The 17626-nt window shown below is 46.2% G+C and overlaps 1 protein-coding gene across 1 annotated transcript; it reads left to right on the forward strand.

Annotated features, from left to right (window-relative positions):
• Positions 1–306: 306 nt before the first annotated feature.
• Positions 307–3116, forward strand: LOC143809456 (uncharacterized). Its single transcript, XM_077292562.1, has 3 exons — positions 307–717; positions 799–953; positions 1080–3116. Exons 1-3 carry the CDS (start codon positions 603–605, stop codon positions 1206–1208), a joined length of 399 nt encoding a protein of 132 aa, XP_077148677.1. The 5' UTR covers positions 307–602; the 3' UTR covers positions 1209–3116.
• Positions 3117–17626: the final 14510 nt, after the last annotated feature.

The raw sequence follows: 17626 nt of genomic DNA on the forward strand, positions 1-17626 counted from the left end.
CCCCCAAGTTTGAAACAGGGACCATAATGTCTTCTTCTGGGAGCCCCCCATCACATCGTCAGCCACCTGAGGTGTTTATATTTTTTCTTCATAAATTTTTTTTGGTACAACTATGGTAACATATGTTTTGAACCCTATATGCATTTATTCTGTTTTCACAGGAAGCTGAAGCAGAGGGGCTTCCAGAAGGAGACGGGCAGGGTGGAGAAATGCAAGGAGCGGGAGCGCATAGTGTAAGTTTTGCAGAGACAGATCCTCACATACAACATACAACACACTACACCAAACACAAACATTCAGCACAGCCCACACACAGTACATATGCCTCCATCCAAGCACATAACTTATTTATTTATTTTTTTATTAGTCTTCACAATCAGGGGCTCGCCCTAAAGTTCCTCGAAGCACCTCCCATAGTCGTCGGAATGCTAATCGCGGCGGTCACCGAAGAGTAAGTTCATGTGGTATAATCTTTCCCTTTTTATTTTTTATTTTTTTTGTTAAAGGCTTCACAGCGTGCTCCCGAACAGGCTGAGGAAGAGGAGGGGATAGATGTGGACACCCTCATCCAAGAGGTCCAAAATCGGGAGCCGCTGTGGAACATGGCGGACCGCCGCCATGCTGACCAGTTCATCACCCGACGGCTATGGGAGGAAGTGTGCGGTGCTGTTCTGGAGAACTGGGAGGAACTCGACGCTGGGGCCCAGGATCTAGCGCGTAAGTATTCACACTTCATTAACTTATGTTAGTATGATTTAATGTGTTGTATAGTAACCAATTTTTGCTTTATCTTTCCAGGTAACAGGGTTATCGTGCGGTGGCGGTCACTCAGGGAACGCTTCAAGAGGGAGCTTAACAAGGAGATGCAGGCCCCGAGTGGATCTAGAGGACGCAGGAGCAGGTACAAATATGCCAGAGCCCTGTCGTTCCTCTGGTCGACTGCTGAGCAGAAGGTAAATATTCAACACCACATGTTTTCAGTCAAACTGTTAAAATGTGTAACCTTCAATTTTTTTTTGGCAGCAAGGGCAATTTTAATATCAAGATACAAATTTTTTATTTCTTTTCTTCTTTAACAGCACTGTTTGCAGCACTCAGGAGCCTGCATCAGAGTTGCACCCCTCTGGAGCGATCTCACAGGAATCCGCCACCGGGGACCAAGTCGAAAGACCCGACCCCTCTGTATCTGTACTTTCCCTTTTGTTTGATCCCTCGGCCCCATCGACCAGCGCTGGAGCAGCAGGGCAGACTTTATCACATGAAGCTGCAGGTGATTTAGAGTTCCCTTTACCCCACCCCTCTGACACTGCCGCAACATCTAGACCACCTTTGGGGTCAGGACGGCAGCGCCAGAGAGGTCAGGAAAGGAGCTATGCGCCAGAGTTTTTGCATCTGAATGCAGCCTTCCAGAATGCCATCAAGCTTTTGGGTGAGCAAACATCTGCTGGGTACAATATGGTTAACAAAAGCATACTTGAACTCAGCAGTCGTCTGGATAGGATGCATTCAGATGCAAACCAGTCACCAAGACACTGTTTTTTTCAGTTGGTCCTCAGGCACATGGAAAATTTAACTCCTGACCTGCAGATGCATGTGATGCAAGGCTGCCACACTGCTCTAGCGCAGGCGATGTCCTAAGCCCCTCCACCTTCCCTTCATGTTTCAACACCTTTCCCCCCTCAAGCTGCCGTCTATCCTCCCGTCCATCCTCCTCCCGTCCATCCTCCTCCCGTCCATCCTCCTTCTACTCCTTCGCCATTCCTTCCTTCCCCCCTCAGTATTTCCCAGTACCTACCTTCCCCTTTCCATTCTTCCCCTTTAACTTCACCGTTCCCAATCCCACCAACACCTTCACCATACCTCCCACAGTCCACATCTGTACCTCAACTCCCTGCCCAACCTCATGTTTTCACCACCCATTCCACTTCTGTTCCTCCCCGTGATGTCCTGTCCCCCACTATCGACGTGGTCCGCCCTGTCAGCCCCTCCGCTACTATCTCCACCCCAAATTATGAGAACCTGTAAACTTGTACATAAATAAAACTTTTTTTGGTTTAAAAACAATTTTATTGTCTTTCCTTTTTTTTTTTTTTTAAACTGTATAAAAACCACCAAGGTTATGGTAAAAGTAACAGTAGAAAATGTGTAAAGGGGTACCGGTACAAAACATAAAATACTGCGAGGTTAAAGTCCAAAGGTTTTGTAACAAAACAGAAAAACATGGTATATTTACAAGTGTGAAAAAAATTTTTTTTACACCATTTCGTACTGCTAGTCAACTGATCCTTGAGGAGACATGAAGTAGTCTGCAAAATTGTCCCGCATTCTGGAGACTGCTACTGGACTGCGAAAACTTGTGTTGTGGTAATCCCGCAAGGTGGTTTCTGACACATTATCCTCCAGGGAAACATGTTCTTTGGATAATACAAAATTGTGAAGTACCACACAAGCCTTCACCACATCATCAACAGTGTCAGTCTGCAGTTTAATTGCAGTTAGTAGGACTCTCCATTTAGCAGTTAATATGCCAAAGGCACATTCCACAACTCTTCGTGCTCTGGTTAAGCGGTAATTACAAATTTTCTTCCTCTGGGTCAGTCCACTACTTCCATAGGGTTTAAGCAAATGTGGGGAAAGCTGGAAGGCATCATCTCCAACGCACACAAATGGCAATGGTGGACCGGTGGTTCCAGGGAGAGGTCTAGGGGGCGGAAAGTCAAATGTCTCTCCATACAAACGACACCCCATTGGTGAAGTTTTAAAAATCTGGGAGTCATTTGCGCGTCCATACCCACCGATATCCACAGCGATAAATTTGCAGTGTGCGTCGGCTATGGCCATCCATACAATTGAGAAGTACTTTTTGTAATTGTAAAATTCAGATCCAGAGCCATAAGGTTTGACAATCCTTATATGCTTCCCATCGACTGCGCCCACACAATTTGGGAACTGGCATATTTCTTCAAAATTGTGGGCAATCTCCAGCCACCTCTCCTGTGATGGCTCTGGAATGTATTCCGCTTGTAAGCAATCCCACAATGCCCGGCAGGTCTCTCTGATGATCCCTGAGATTGTGGATATCCCAAGCCTGAACTGGAAATGTAGGGATGAAAACGATTCTCCAGTTGCAAGGAATGTGTTAACAAAAGGAAAAGACAATAATTAATAAAAACTTCAAAAAACAACATTACAGTTATAAGTCTCATGAATGAGAATCATTAAAAAAAAGAATAACTTACCGAATAGTCACCATGAGACGCTCCGCTGGTGATATGGAGAAGCGCATCTGGGTGTCTCGTCTCCGTATAGATTCTTCCACATAGCCCAACAAAATTTTGAAATTTTTCGCTTTCATGCGCACATAGCTGAAGAATTTTTCAGGATTTTCCCTCAATTCAATATACAGTGTGGAATAAACGCCACGGGTCATGCGTTGGGCTGTGATAGGATGGATCCACAGCCTTCTCTTCCGCCGCTGCCGCAGGATGCGCAGTCTTTCTTCCTCCTTGTCTCGAATGATGACTGCTAACCGATTAGCCTCAAAAGTGAAATCCGCACATATCTTCACAATATTCACCAGCACCCCTTCCATCTTTGCCACTTTCTCTACAACCTTTCAAAGATGTGGTGTAAATACACTGTATATATAGTTTTCCAGTAGTTTCCAGTAGCCAATCACATTGAGATCCTTCTTTTTTAAAAAACGGATCAGTCAAAAAAGGTTACAACGGATGTAAAAACGGTCGCAACGGTCCTAACGGATCCGTTTTTTTGACGTATCAGTGTAACTGATCCGTCAAAAAAACGGATCCGTTAGAACCGTTTTCTAAGCAATTTTGACGGATCTGTCGATCCGTCACGATGTCGGAGCTGACTGATGCCAAACAACTGAAGTGTGAAAGAAGCCTTAGGCGGTTTCTTACAGTTTGGTCACAGACTTTGACTCCAGTTTCCACCCATTTGTTCCTCATTTGTTTTGTTGTGCATTACTGGTTTTGGGTACATATTGCTTTAAGTTTCCGGTCTTGATGCTTTGATGTTTTCCTTGGTCTACCAGTATGTTTGCCTTTAACAACCTTCCCATGTTGTTTGTATTTGGTCCAGATTTTAGACACAGCTGACTGTGAACAGCCAACATCTTTTGCAACATTGAGTGATGATTTACCCTCTTTTAAGAGTTTGATAATTCTCTCCTTTGTTTCAGTTGACATCTCTCGTGTTGGAGTCATGATTCATGTCAGTCCACTTGGTGCAACAGTTCTCCAAGGAGTGATCACTCCTTTTTAGATGTAGACTAACTAGCAGATCTAATTTGATGCAGGTGTTAAGTTTTGGGAATTAAATTTTTCAGGGTGATTCCATAATTTTTTCCTCATAATTGAGTGATTCCTGAATTTTTCCCCTATGCTTGTGTGGCGCCCCAAGGTCCTGGTCCTCACAGTGGTATTGCTTTCCTCTCGGGGAGAGTGATGCTACGTTTGGAGGCATAGAAGGATAACTGCATCCAGGTATCACAAACATGCAACACATTTCACACTCCAGAACACCAGGGGGAGCCTCTGCTCCTATTTATTAGGTCACTCCCCATATATATATAACTGGTAGTCTGTAGAGAGAGTTAGTGAGTTCCAGACAGTAGTCTGAGGTGGACAGAGGGTCCAAAGGAGCTGTGCCTGCCCTCAGAGCTGCAGCTCCCAGAAAGAGACATTCAGAAGGCAGAACTGTATTGCAGTGAGCATGAAGGAAGTTGTAGCAAAGGAGAGGATATCAGAAGGGGACCAGCCCTACACAGGCTGCCTCCTTCTGAGGCGCAGAATCCCGGTGGCCGGAACACCGAGGGAGTAAGGACCTTTATGCTTTGCTCCAGAGACTGGCAGGACAGCTAATTGCAAGTTACCTGTCCGCTCTACACCCAGGAGGCACGATGGCAACTCATGAAGGCCGTGGCGTGCTAGAGTCCCTATAAACAGCCTCAAGCCACCAGTCATATGGGTTTGTCCTATCTGATAATGGGGGACAGAGAGAAAGACATTACATCTGTGAGACCCTTATGTGAAGCCATAGGCAGTAAGGGACTACACCTGTAGTGTCCTGGACTGTGGATGCTGAAGTCTTCAGTAAAGGTAAAGCAACTGCAACCTTGTGTCCTCCTTCTTCTCTGCGCCTCTCACCATCCACCATCTACACACCGGGAAGCCCTGGGGACATACTTCACCTGTGGAAAGGTATACCATCTAGCTGCCATAACATCACCCCAGCGGACCCCTTAAACCAGCGTCGGTCAACCTGACCGAATACCACAGGTGGCGTAACGAACACAAATTTTATCCCTTTAAAGACCTTTCCCTTTTGCACGGATGTCCCAGGGCCACGGACCGGGTGAGCCACCGTGACATCCCCCCTGTGAACCGCAGGGCCCGGTACCGAGTACCCCACAGCCCCATGGGGGCGGTCCAACTTTGGCGTCACGAACAGGATCTTCTAAACCCCGTAAATCGGGTCATGTGCGCTTAGAGACTGTGCCAGAATTGTGCTTGGACTGTGATTTATTGAAAGACTGTGTATTGCAAAAGACCGCCAAAAATTGCTGCCAAAACTGCCGCCATTACAGCACCATGAGGAGTGCTGGAGAAGGGCGTCCCATCATGGGCGGGAACTAACTGAGAGCGCGAAAAATAATGGCCGCCCAGTCTAAATATCTAATCCTAAATGGCGGGTGGAGACCAAGAAGAAGGAATCGCCCCTGGAGGAGAGAGCGGGAAAGAGACCTGGACAGAGAGAGCCACGTGGAGGACACCATAGCCAGCGGTCCAGAACTGGAGTGTGGGGTGGAAGCAGAGGACTCCCCCAGCCACCTGGAAAGACACCGCGGCCAGGCATCACCAGTCGGCCCTGAATCCCTGCAGGCCGGAGTGGAGGAGCTCATTGACCAGCTCCTGCAGGTGCAGCTGAGCGCCAAGGCCACGTATTGGGTGGCGCCCGCGGAAGACTCAACAGCACCACTTCCAGCACTGCTTCCAGCACCGCTTCCTGCTATACAGTCTCCGCCACCAGCAGGACCAACCAGCACCGGAGACACCACTGTGGCAGGTAAGAACGCCAGCCCTGCCCCGGTGACCGAGGAGCTGTTAGCAGGCCCCGTAGCAGCGTCACCTCCCCGCGGGTCCAGCCGGCTCCAAAATTTTGAACCATGGGACCAGGCCATGTGGATGCAGCAGTTATTAAAGGCCCCAATTCAACCTGCCAGCCTACCTGGAGAGGTGTACGCAGAAAAGACCATTTACTGCTGGGTGAACCCTGGTCGAACCTTATGGGGTTCCCCGGGACCGCTAAACTGAAGGGAGAAACTTTGGAGGTCCTGAGCTGGGACAAGTACCAGAGCCAACTCGCCCGTAAATGGGAGGCACAGGAGGAAGAACACCAGGCCCAGCACAGAGCCTTTGACGAGCAGGACCTGCGAACCAAAGCCCAGACCCGAAAGAACTACCAAGCAAACCAGGCCCTGCTGAAGCAGGGCACTGTAGTGGCTTTTAGACTACAAAAAGGCTGGGGGTCTATTAAAGAGTCGGGTCTCTATGCGGAGATCTTTGTCAACAGGAGGGACGTGGAGTCCCACCTGTGGGAAGGACACCCGGATAGGGATCTGTACCCAGGGGATCGTGTCACCTACACCAGACACTTTGGCGAAAGGGGTTGGTATGCCTTAAATGTCCATAAACACAGGGACTCCATGCCCAAGTCACCCAGCTCCAAGACACCAGCAGTGTCGCCTCGTGTGGTAACAGCACCCCCTTGTGCTAAAGCAGCTGCCACTACCACTACCCCTACTGTCACCCCTGCTTGCACTACTACAAAGACTAAATGTGTGCACCATTACTACTACAGAGACTGCAGTAGCCACAGGACCAATAATCACCTGCACTCCCGCTGCAGTGGGACAGAGGTCAGTGGGCACTCAGACCCCCGTCTGGAGTGAAGGAGCCCCATGCGTAGTACCTGGTAGCTGCCCATACCCGAAGGGACTGCCTCCGCCAGTGCTACCTCCGGAACTGCTATAATAGAAAGTTTGAAAGCTGACTGTAAATAGTTCACTGTTGCCTTTTAGCTGCTAAACCCTATCAGGGTTTCCATTTAAAGGGGTCCTCAGTTCTAAGAGGATCCTATGTTCTGCACATGTTTTGCACAGTTGCCTTTCATTTAAAAGGACATTAGAGTCATGGATGGAGAATGATTCACAAACTGTCATGTATATAGTTTGCACCTTCTTAAAGGTGTTTCCTACTGGTTTTACAAGAGGAAACTTTTACAGAGACTGCTTCTATAGAGACTGTTTCTAACGTTGCTTGAAGGTGTTTTGTCTTCCAGAGACCTGAAGAAAATCCCGTTTGGCGCGGCAGGATTCCAGGACTGGATACACGCCTTGTAGCCCACCCAAGCCCAACGTTGAGGGTTAATGACGGGTCCCTCGCATTGTGCTGTTGTTTCTAAAAGTTTTAGTTAATTAGAATATTGATGATTGACTTGCGCACTAATTGCACTACCTCAGTGTTGAAAAAACTTGAAAGTTAACGTGTTGCACTTTATTGAGCCAAAGCCAGATAGTTAGTGTTGTGTGTAGAAAATAGTAAAAACGTTTGATGTTGTACCTTTGAATCAGATGGAGGTGATGTAGTATACCCATAGGCGTAAGAGAATTTTGCACTTTTGAATAAGCTTAGAAGATACAGTGAGCCCGTGGGAGTTGATAGAAAGTCCCTGCACTTGAATAGAGAAAATAATTGTTTGCACTTGAAGTTCTAAGATAGTATACCCGTGAGGGTCATCGCATTTCATGGTTAATTAATGTACTGTTTTGTTAAATAGTTCTATTTCTAAAAGTAGGCCTACTATGTAAATATGTTTTGTTATGTAACGTTCAAGTGTCCTCACCTCCCATAAAGGGAAGCTTTAGTATAATATTAATTTGTTTCTAGCATTCCAAAAATTTGTATGTCTTTTGCTAACCTGTAACTGTTGTTTTTCTTTTCCCAGTCCGGGAGTACTGAATTTAACAGGGGGGAGTGCGGCGCCCCAGGATCCTGGTCGTCTCAGTGGTATTGCTTTCCTCCCGGGGAGAGTGATGCTACGTTTGGAAGCAAAGAAGAATAACTGCATCCAGGTATCACAAACATGCAACACATTTCACACTCCAGACCACCAGGGGGAGCTTCTGCTCCTATTTATTAGGTCACTCCCCATAAATATATAACTGGTAGTCTGTAGGGAGAGTTAGTGAGTTCCAGACAGTAGTCTGAGGTGGACAGAGGGTCCAAAGGAGCTGTGCATGCCCTCAGAGCTGCAGCTCCCAGAAAGAGACATTCAGAAGGCAGAACTGTATTGCAGCGAGCGTGAAGGAAGTCGTAGCAAAGGAGAGGATACCAGAAGGGGACCAGCCCTTCACAGGCTGCCCCCTTCGGAGGCGCAGAATCCCGGTGGCTGGAACACCGAGGGAGTAAGGACCTTTATGCTTTGCTCCAGAGACCGGCAGGACAGCTAATTGCAAGTTATCTGTCCGCCCTACACCCAGGAAGCACGGTGGCAACCCATGGGGGCCGGGGCGTGCTAGAGTCCCTATAAACAGCCTCAAGCCACCAGTCATACGGGTTTCTCCTATCCAACTACGGAGGACAGAGAGAAAGACATTACATCTGTGAGACCCTTATGTGAAGCCATAGGCAGTAAAGGACTACACCACTGCAGCGCTAGAGGAAGGCTACTGATTTCCACCTGGACAAGGGGACTCTGGACTTGCCTCCAAACCGGCCAGGCTCTGCCTGCCCTGTGATCTGGTGTCCTGGACTGTGGATGTGATCAAAGAAGAGAAAGAGCCAAAAAAAACGTGCACACCTACTACAAAATATATAGCAAAATATAGAATAAATTTTATTACAAGCAAAAACACCATACAAATATAAAATCAATTAAAAAACGTGTAACAAAGTACACAACACCCCAATATAACAGCCTATGCAGGAAATGCTGCTTTTCAGCAGCGATACGCGTGGGATCTTTCCACACCCCACATTTTGGCCCTGACATATCTGCGTGTTTTGTGGACTATTTTCCCTGCTGCCTTCACTTTTCAGCATTGCACAGCGTTTCCTGCTCTCTCTGTGGTCCACTTTTTTTTTTTTTTTTTTTCCAGATACATGACTGGGCTCCAGGTTGCATTTATTGCCTGTTTTACCTGAGCTTCTCTCCACTCTCTGTGGTTCCCAGGTTTTATTGCAGGCTGGTACTTTGCGAAATTTAACTCTTTTGCAGCATTCCTTTCACCCATTCAGGGCCACTAGCATATTGTATATGTGTACACGCTATATGCCCTTTACATGTGCTTTCATTTAGGACACATATAGGGACGCCTATAATGTGTGTGTGCTTTTTAGAGGGCTTGGTCCGTGCATTTCTGTTATAAACATTTATGTTGGCATACCTCATATTGTATCTCTTGTGAACTAGGTGTTTATCAGCACAGTGTATTTAGCGTGTTTTTTGCAGATCTCGCATTTCCTGCATAGGCTGTTATATTGGGGTGTTGTGTACTTTGTTACACGTTTTTTAATTGATTTTATATTTGTATGGTGTTTTTGCTTGTAATAAAATTTATTCTATATTTTGCTATATATTTTGTAGTAGGTGTGCACGTTTTTTTTGGCTCTTTCTCTTCTTTGATCATATTTGCTGTTTCCATGCCTAATGTAGCACCCTGTTACTTCATTATATACTTGCCTATATTCTAGTGGTGCACCCGCCATTATTCTTATTTTCACTGGACTGTGGATGCTGAAGTCCACCATGACATCCCCCTGTGAACCGCAGGGCCCGAGGCCCGGTACCCAGTAATCATTACTGACTACATTTTTTGTTCTTGATTTCTTTTAATGCATCTTAAAGCCAGAAAGTTGCCATTTGAAATGACTTTAGTTTTGTGCCATATCTGTGATCTGCTTTTTTTCTACAAAATTAAACAACTGAATGAACATCCTCCAAGGCCGGTGATTCCATAATTTTTGCCAGGGGTTGTAGAACTAGATTTACTAATACGGATAATCTTATATGATTCTTGTCAGTCATCCACATGAATGCCCACAGTAGTGATGTGCACAGGGTATATGTAACATAATACCTATGAACATGCAGCAAACACACAAATATAGCACACTAGGTATCATCACAGTCTAATAACACTATTTCCTTCGCACCTTAGTCTTGATAATTTATGGTAATTGGTCGCTAGTGCCCAGCATGGCTAAATATTTCTCTGGCATCACCTGGGAAGAGAGATTCATTCCTGTGTTTCTGATCTAGAGCCAAACATGACAATAATCATTATATTAATGTGTTTAGAAAAATGAATGCAGGCATCAGATTTTCATGTCCTAACCAGCTACTTCACCTGCTTATTACAGCAACTTCCTGAATCACACGGGGCCAAACCAAACATATGAAGATTACACACAAGCTCAAGTATAAGGGGTGGAACAACAGAGCCTGTGCTGCTATAAAAGTATTATCGCCTGTTACATGTGAAAATCCATCCAGGTCAGATAAACCTCACCTGAAATACTCTGTGCTGCTGGGTATTCTGTACTTTCCACTATGTAACTGTCAGAACAATGATACAAGGACAACGACCTGACCCCACATCCCAAGTGCTTAGTTACTACTAGATTAGTCTGTAATAATATAAGGGAATTACTAGATCAAGTAGTTAGCGTAATCACCTCAATTATACAGGTGCATCTCACAAAATGAGAATATCATCAAAAAGTTAATTTATTTCAGTTCTTCAATACAAAAAGTGAAACTCATATATTATATAGAGTCGTTACAAACAGAATGATGTATTTCAAGTGTTTATTTCTGTTAATGTTGATGATTATGGCTTACAACCAATAAAAACCCAAAAGTCATTATCTCAGTAAATTAGAATACTTTATAACACCAGCTTAAAAAATGATTTTAAAATCTGAAATGCTGGCCTACTGAAATATATGTTCAGTAAATGCACTCAATACTTGGTTGGGGCTCCTTTTACATCAATTATTGCATCAATGCGGTGTGGCATGGGGGCGATCAGTCTGTGGCATTGCTGAGGTGTTATGGAAGCCCAGGTGGCTTTGATAGCAGCTTCCAGCTAGTCTGCGTTGTTGGGTCTGGTGTCTCTCATTTTCCTCTTGACAATACCCCATAGATTCTCTATAGGGTTAAGGTCAGGCGAGTTTGCTGGCCAATTAAGCACCGTGATACTGTTGTTTTTAAACCAGATATTGGTACTTTTGGCAGTGTGGGCAGGTGCCAAATCCTGCTGGAGAATGAAATTTCCATCTCCAATAAGCTTGTCGGCAGAGGAAAGCATGAAGTGCTCTAAAATGTCCTGGTAGACGGCTGCGCTGGCTTTGGTCTTGATAAAGCACAGTGGACCAACACCAGCAGATGACATGGCTCCAAAAACCATCATTGATTGTGGATACTTCACATGGACTGTACAGTGCTGTCAGGGCAGGAAGAGGAGGAGGGCAACTCCAAGGGCGAGGAATGTGATAACACAGAGGATGATGATGATGAGGTGGTTGATTCCAGTTGGCGTGAACACAGAGGCACACAGCTGAGTAGGTCATCTGAGGAGGAAGATGTGGAGATTATGTTGCACCATACATCACAGACACGTAGTGATGCAGCTATGATGAGCAATGCATCCTCATCTACAACTGTGATTGTGACCAGCAGCATCCGCGGGTCTGCAGCTCTCAGGGGTGGAAAGGGTTGCCTAGCCTGGGCCTTCTTTAACACTGCAAAGGATCAGCCAACTCACCTGAGTAGAGGTAAAAAATGTAATAATTTGACTACTACATGTATGAACCTTCACATGTGCAATCAACATGCATTACTCTGGGAATCCCACTGCGCTAAAATGTGGATCTGCGGACCTCAATAACTATCAGCCACCACATCAAACGCATCTGCTACTTCTTCCTACTCCTCTGTTACCGTGCCAACTATTGAAGCGCCGGTCTCCGACCACAGAACCTCGGGTTCTTTACCCACTCCAGTCACGCTGACTGAGATCCCGCCATCAGCTGTAACAAAAGCGGACATGTCTGCTGTTTTTGACAGATCTCAGAAAATGAGCACACCACAACTTTCTCAATCCACCGTAACATCTCCTCCTGCACCTCCCTCACAGCCAAGCAGTTTGTCCGGTTCACCGTACTCCGTCCTCTCTGAGCACTGCAGCCAGCACACGGTAACGCAGCTGCGGTCACGTAAAAGATTGTTTCCTCCAACACGTAACAAAGCTAAGAGGCTGAACTCCGCCATCTCCAATTTGTTGGCCACGGAAACACTGCCTTTCTGCCTGGTAGATACAGTTTCCAAAAAAGCTGATGTCCATCGCAGTCCCCCAGTACCAGTTGCCCAGTCGCCATTAGTTTTCTAAAAAAGCTGTGCCTGCGCTACACTAGCATGTCGCAGAGAACATCACCCGTTCCTTGACTAAATCTATGTCTGCTAGACACTTAGATGAGGAAGCATGACCAAGGGCGTTACATCTCACTAACTGGGTACTGGGTGACTCTGGTGGCTGTGGGGACAGTCGGGAAAGGTGCTGCTCCACAAGTCTTGGAATTCCCAATGCTTGGAGGACAAACCGCTATATTTCATACTTCCTCCAATGCTTCTGCCTCCTCCTCTACGCCTCCAATTGTGCCATCAACCTCTGCCTTAATGAGACACCCGTTCCAACAGTGCAGAGCGAATCCCCACCACCTCCGTACTTTGCAGCCAGGGCTCACCGCAATCAGGCAGTGTTAAAATTGATATGCCTTGGAGATCGCATTCATACAGCTGAAGAGTTGTGGACAGCTCTCCAGACCGAGTTTGAGCAATGGCTGTATCCGCTGAACTTGTATCCAGGGGAGGCCGTGTCCTATAACGGTGCGAACCTGGTGGCGGCCCTACGGCGAGGCAAGCTCACACACATGCCTTGCATGGCTCACGTCCTCATCCTGGTGATACAGCATTTTCTCCACCACTATCCTGGCCAGGGTGAGCTTGTGCAGAAAGAACGGAAGCTGTGTGCTCACTCCCCCCATTCGCACCCCTCAGGTCATCGACTTGCATCGATACAGAGGTCTTTGTCCATGCCAGTTAACACGGTGGAATTCCACTCTGCACATGTTGCGGCAACTGTGGCAGCAGTAACGAGTCCTGACGCAGTATGTCATGTCGTATAGCCTGGGCCAAAGAGGTACGGATGCGGGGCATATCACTTTTACAGAGTGGGCACAGATTAAGGACCTTGCAACTCTTCTGCACAGTTTTGAAATGGCTACTAAGATCGTTAGTGCTGATGCCGTCATCAGCATCACTATTCTGGTCATCTATATTCTGGAATGATGTTTATTTCTTCTGGCAGAACAGGGGTTAATCAGCCATGTTGGAGAGCCCTGAGCTCCTCAGTTAGCCACTCCCGTTCCCTTTATAATCTGGGCTCTGATGCAAATCCTTGTCAGAGCTAGAATTTGCAGCATGGTTTCAGGAGGAACAGGTGTTCATATGAGAAGGAGTGTTGGAGGAGTTATCTGTGATTGTTGCTTCGTTTGTAAGTCTGGTAATTCACTTCCTGTCACGGCCGCTGTACCTGCCGCCATGCCTGCCGCTTCCGTCTCTGCTCGCCGGTATACTCACCGGCTCTGTCGCGCTCTCCCTGCAGCCTCGCGTCCTCCCTCTTCCTGAGTAGCCACTTCTTCCTGGTTCTCGTTCGGTGCGCGTGCGCACCTCACGCTCCTGCTTGCTCTGCGCACGCGCACTTCCTCCTTTTGTTTTACAGGCGCTCTGTGCCTCCACTCCTGGATCCTGACCCAGAAGTCCCCTTGCAAGTCAAAGAGAGGACTCACATTAGGTTCCCATTCAGATGAAGACTTTATTCTCAGAGAGGAAAGGCATTGCTAGGCCCTTGCATACAAGAAATGCCCTATTGTGGCTACAAGGTACACATCAATTGGCTAATTTATGCGCTAAACTTTCTCAATTTTTCATATTTCTAGTGCAGTAATGCAATTCATTTTTCATGTTTCATGTTTGCAGGTTTTGGCGCTACAGTGTGCTGCCTTATTTATTTGACTGCATACGAGTTGGTGACTCTAGGTTCAGCACCTGTTCACACTTAGTCTATGTTTGGATGTGATGGTCAGTTTTTTTGAAATTTATATCATATCTCTGGTCCAGAAAGGCAGGCCATGAAGGACTACATCGCGGAAAGCCTGGCTGAAGGTCATATCAGACCATCCTCGTCTCCCATTGCCACCGGGTTCTTTTTTTGTAAGAAAAAAGATGGGGGTTACGGCCACTCCGTTCACTTCCGTGAACTCAGTACGATCACTGTCCGTGATCCTTATCCCCTCACACTCATCCCGGACCTCTTTAATCAGATTGTAGGAGCAAAATGGTTCTCAAAAATGGACCTCGGGGGAGCTGAGGGACCCTATGGGAACCTGGTGTGGTTATTCTCTAGGAACATTAAGTTGAACGTCCCATCTTGGAAACTGGGTGCCAGGTTTATTGGTCCTTATAAGATCATAACTGTTGTCAATACAGTAGCATTTTGCCTTACTTTAACACCTATTTTTAGGATCCATAATGTGTTCCATCAATCTCTCCTCGAAAAATACATTACTTCTTCAATACCATCACCACTACCACCATCTCCTGTCATTGTCAATGGAAACTTGGAGTTTTAGATAGCAAAAATCATGGATTCTTGTTTTGTCCGTCGGTCGCTTCAGTATCTGGTACATTGGAGGGGGTACGGTGCAGTGGAGATGATGTGGGTACCAGCATCTGATGTCCATGTGGCCAGACTGTTCCAGGCTTTTCATGTGGCACACCCCGATAAACTCAGACCTAAGGTTCTCGAGGTCCCTTGTAGAAGAGGGGGAACTGTCACAGAGTTTCCACAACAAAGAGGAGCTAGAAGACCGCAACGTCTGATTGCTCCCACTCCTTCATTTTAATTGTGTTTATTTCTTCTGGCAGATCAGGGGTTCATCAGCCATGTTGGAGAGCCCTGAGCTTGCAGCTGAGCTCAGTTAGCCACTCCCATTCCCTTTATAATCTGGGATCTGATGCAAATCCTTGTCGGAGCTAGCATTTGCTGCATGGCTTCAGGAGGAAGAGGTGTTCATATGAGGGGTGTTGGAGGAGTTATCTGTGACTGTTGCATGGTTTGTAAGTTTGCTATTCCCTTCCCTACTTTTGTTTATTCACCATCCTCCACTCTCGGTGCATTCCTTTGTTATATCTGAGTGAATATTTCGTATGCCTGGAGTTTTTAAACTTTGTTTGTGTAGCCTTGTTTGTTGGGTTGGTGTACTGTGGTGTACAATGGCGCCCCTCTTCTCAACTCAAGAGATAAGGCAAGGGTGGAGGCCCCGACATCTTCACCTTCAGAAGTATCCCGGGGAAAAGGGCGAGCTAGTGGTAGGGATAGAGAAGGAGGCCTTGGCCCTGGGTCAAGAGACGGTGGATTACTGCGATTGAGCGGGATGGTGATAACAGATAATCTGTTAGTGAAAGTGCAAGATCCGAGGTACAAATGGAGTAGGAAGAGGTGATGGGCGAGCAGTTGTCAGGAGATGAAGAGAATAATCGTCACCTCTCTGTTGTTCGTGGTTGGCGGGAGGGCACTATCTACAACAACAGAGTCCAAGTCTTACACGTGTTGAACGAATGTAGAGGATGATGCAGGAGTATCTAGAACTGAATATCAATACCGTCAGACAGATAAGCGCAGCAGGCTGTCCCCTAAAAGTGTAGATCGCCTAGCTTTCATCGAGATGAACAAGTCATGGATCTCCAAGAACTTTTGCACCCCAATCGCAGACCGTACAGACTAGATGCATTTTTTAGTATGCTGCATTAATTTTGCATAACTGCATTCTGTGATATCTTTAGTGTGGCTTCTGTGCCTGCTGTTGCTGCTGCTGCTGCAAATGTTAACACAAATTTGTGTAAATGTAAATAGTCATGGTTGGTCTACATCTGATGGGTTGGCTGTAGTGGAAGACGTGTCGGTCCCTATTACACTATTTCCACTCTCGTGAAATTTATGCCACTTTGGTGGTGTCAGGCCCTCATTTTTTGAAACTTGAAAACTCCTGGTTGGGTGTCCATCTGCTGGATTGGGCGTAGTTGAAGACCTGCCGGTCCCTATTATACTATTTATACTGTAATAAAAATGCTGCTACTTTGGTGGTGTCTGCCAATAATTTTTGTAAATGTGAACACTCCCAGTTGGGTGTCCATCTGCTGGGTGGGACGTGGTGGATGACCTGTTAGTCCCTATTATACTATTTCTACTGTGGTGAAATTGATGCCATTTTGGTGGAGTCTGCCAATAATTTTTGAAAATGTGAATACTCCTGGTTGGGTGTCCATCTGCTGGGTTGACAAAAAAGACTGACTGGCACTTCCAAGCTAATGTGACCAGGTTCAAACTAAGTATTCCCATTAGTCACCTTAGTACCCATCAGTTTTGAGACCACCTTGTCGTTGGCTGATGGGCATGCATAAATTGGCCAAATTATGTGCTAAGCATCTCATTTTTTCCTAGTATCCAGAGGCAGTATTGCTATTAATATTTCATATATTTTACATTGACATGCTTTAGCACTACTGAGTGCAACTTTTTTTGTTTATTTTCATCTGCTGGGTTGGGCGTAGTGGAAGATCTGTCGGTCCCTGTTATACTATTTCTACTGTGGTGAAATTGATGACACTTTTGTGGTGTCTGCCAGTAATTTTTGGAAATGTAAACATTCCTGCTTGGGTGTCCATCTGCTGGATTGGGTGTAGTGGAAGACCTGTCAATCCCTATTATATTATTTCTACTATGGTGAAATTGCCACCACTTCTGTGGTATAAGGCCCTCATTTGTTTAAATGTGAACACTCCTGTTAGGTGTCCATCTGCTGGATTGGGCGTAGTGGAAGACCTGTCGTTCCCTATTATACTATTTCTACTGTGGTGAAATTGATGGCATTTTGTTGGTGTCTGCCACAAATTTTTTAAAATATGTAGACTCCTGGTTGGGTCGCCTTCATGAGTGTTGCCTGTAGCAGTAGGCCTCTGAAACCATCAGGCCTCCACCTCATTGGAGTCAACTACCCGTGTTACTACTATCCTTAGATTTTTCTGACAATGGTACTCTACGAAACTGATATTTGTGCCACCTGAGTATGGCTCAGCATGAAAGCAGGTTAAGCTGTTGCATGTGGTATCAGGGAATCCAGCACAGCAGGCCTACACCGATCCCTCACCCACCCCGTCTTATTTTGGCTCATTGCTGCAGTGCCATGCTGCAATTTGTACTGTGGGTGAATTGAGGCCACTTTCCTGGTGTCTGTCCCTTATTTGATGTGTTTTGGCAGCTTTTGGGGCCGTTAGAAGGTGTTGTGCATGAGTTTGTTTTGCCTCCCATTGACTATAATGGTGTTTGGTTATGTTTGGCGAATATTGCAAATTTGGCAATCGTAATCTGAACCGAACATTGAAATATTCGCTCATCTCTAATAACAGGACTTAATCT

Source organism: Ranitomeya variabilis, chromosome 1 (assembly GCF_051348905.1).
Source record: "Ranitomeya variabilis isolate aRanVar5 chromosome 1, aRanVar5.hap1, whole genome shotgun sequence".
Classification (NCBI taxonomy): Eukaryota; Metazoa; Chordata; class Amphibia; order Anura; family Dendrobatidae; genus Ranitomeya; species Ranitomeya variabilis.

What these genes read in the sequence shown, in the direction of transcription:
- LOC143809456 (XM_077292562.1), top strand. Translation starts at nt 603, where the DNA reads ATGGCGGACCGCCGCCATGCTGACCAGTTCATCACCCGACGGCTATGG. An exon ending in TGGGGCCCAGGATCTAGCGC is followed by an intron (nt 718 to 798) that starts GTAAGTATTCAC and finishes TTATCTTTCCAG; the next exon opens with GTAACAGGGTTATCGTGCGG. An exon ending in GGTCGACTGCTGAGCAGAAG is followed by an intron (nt 954 to 1,079) that starts GTAAATATTCAA and finishes CTTCTTTAACAG; the next exon opens with CACTGTTTGCAGCACTCAGG.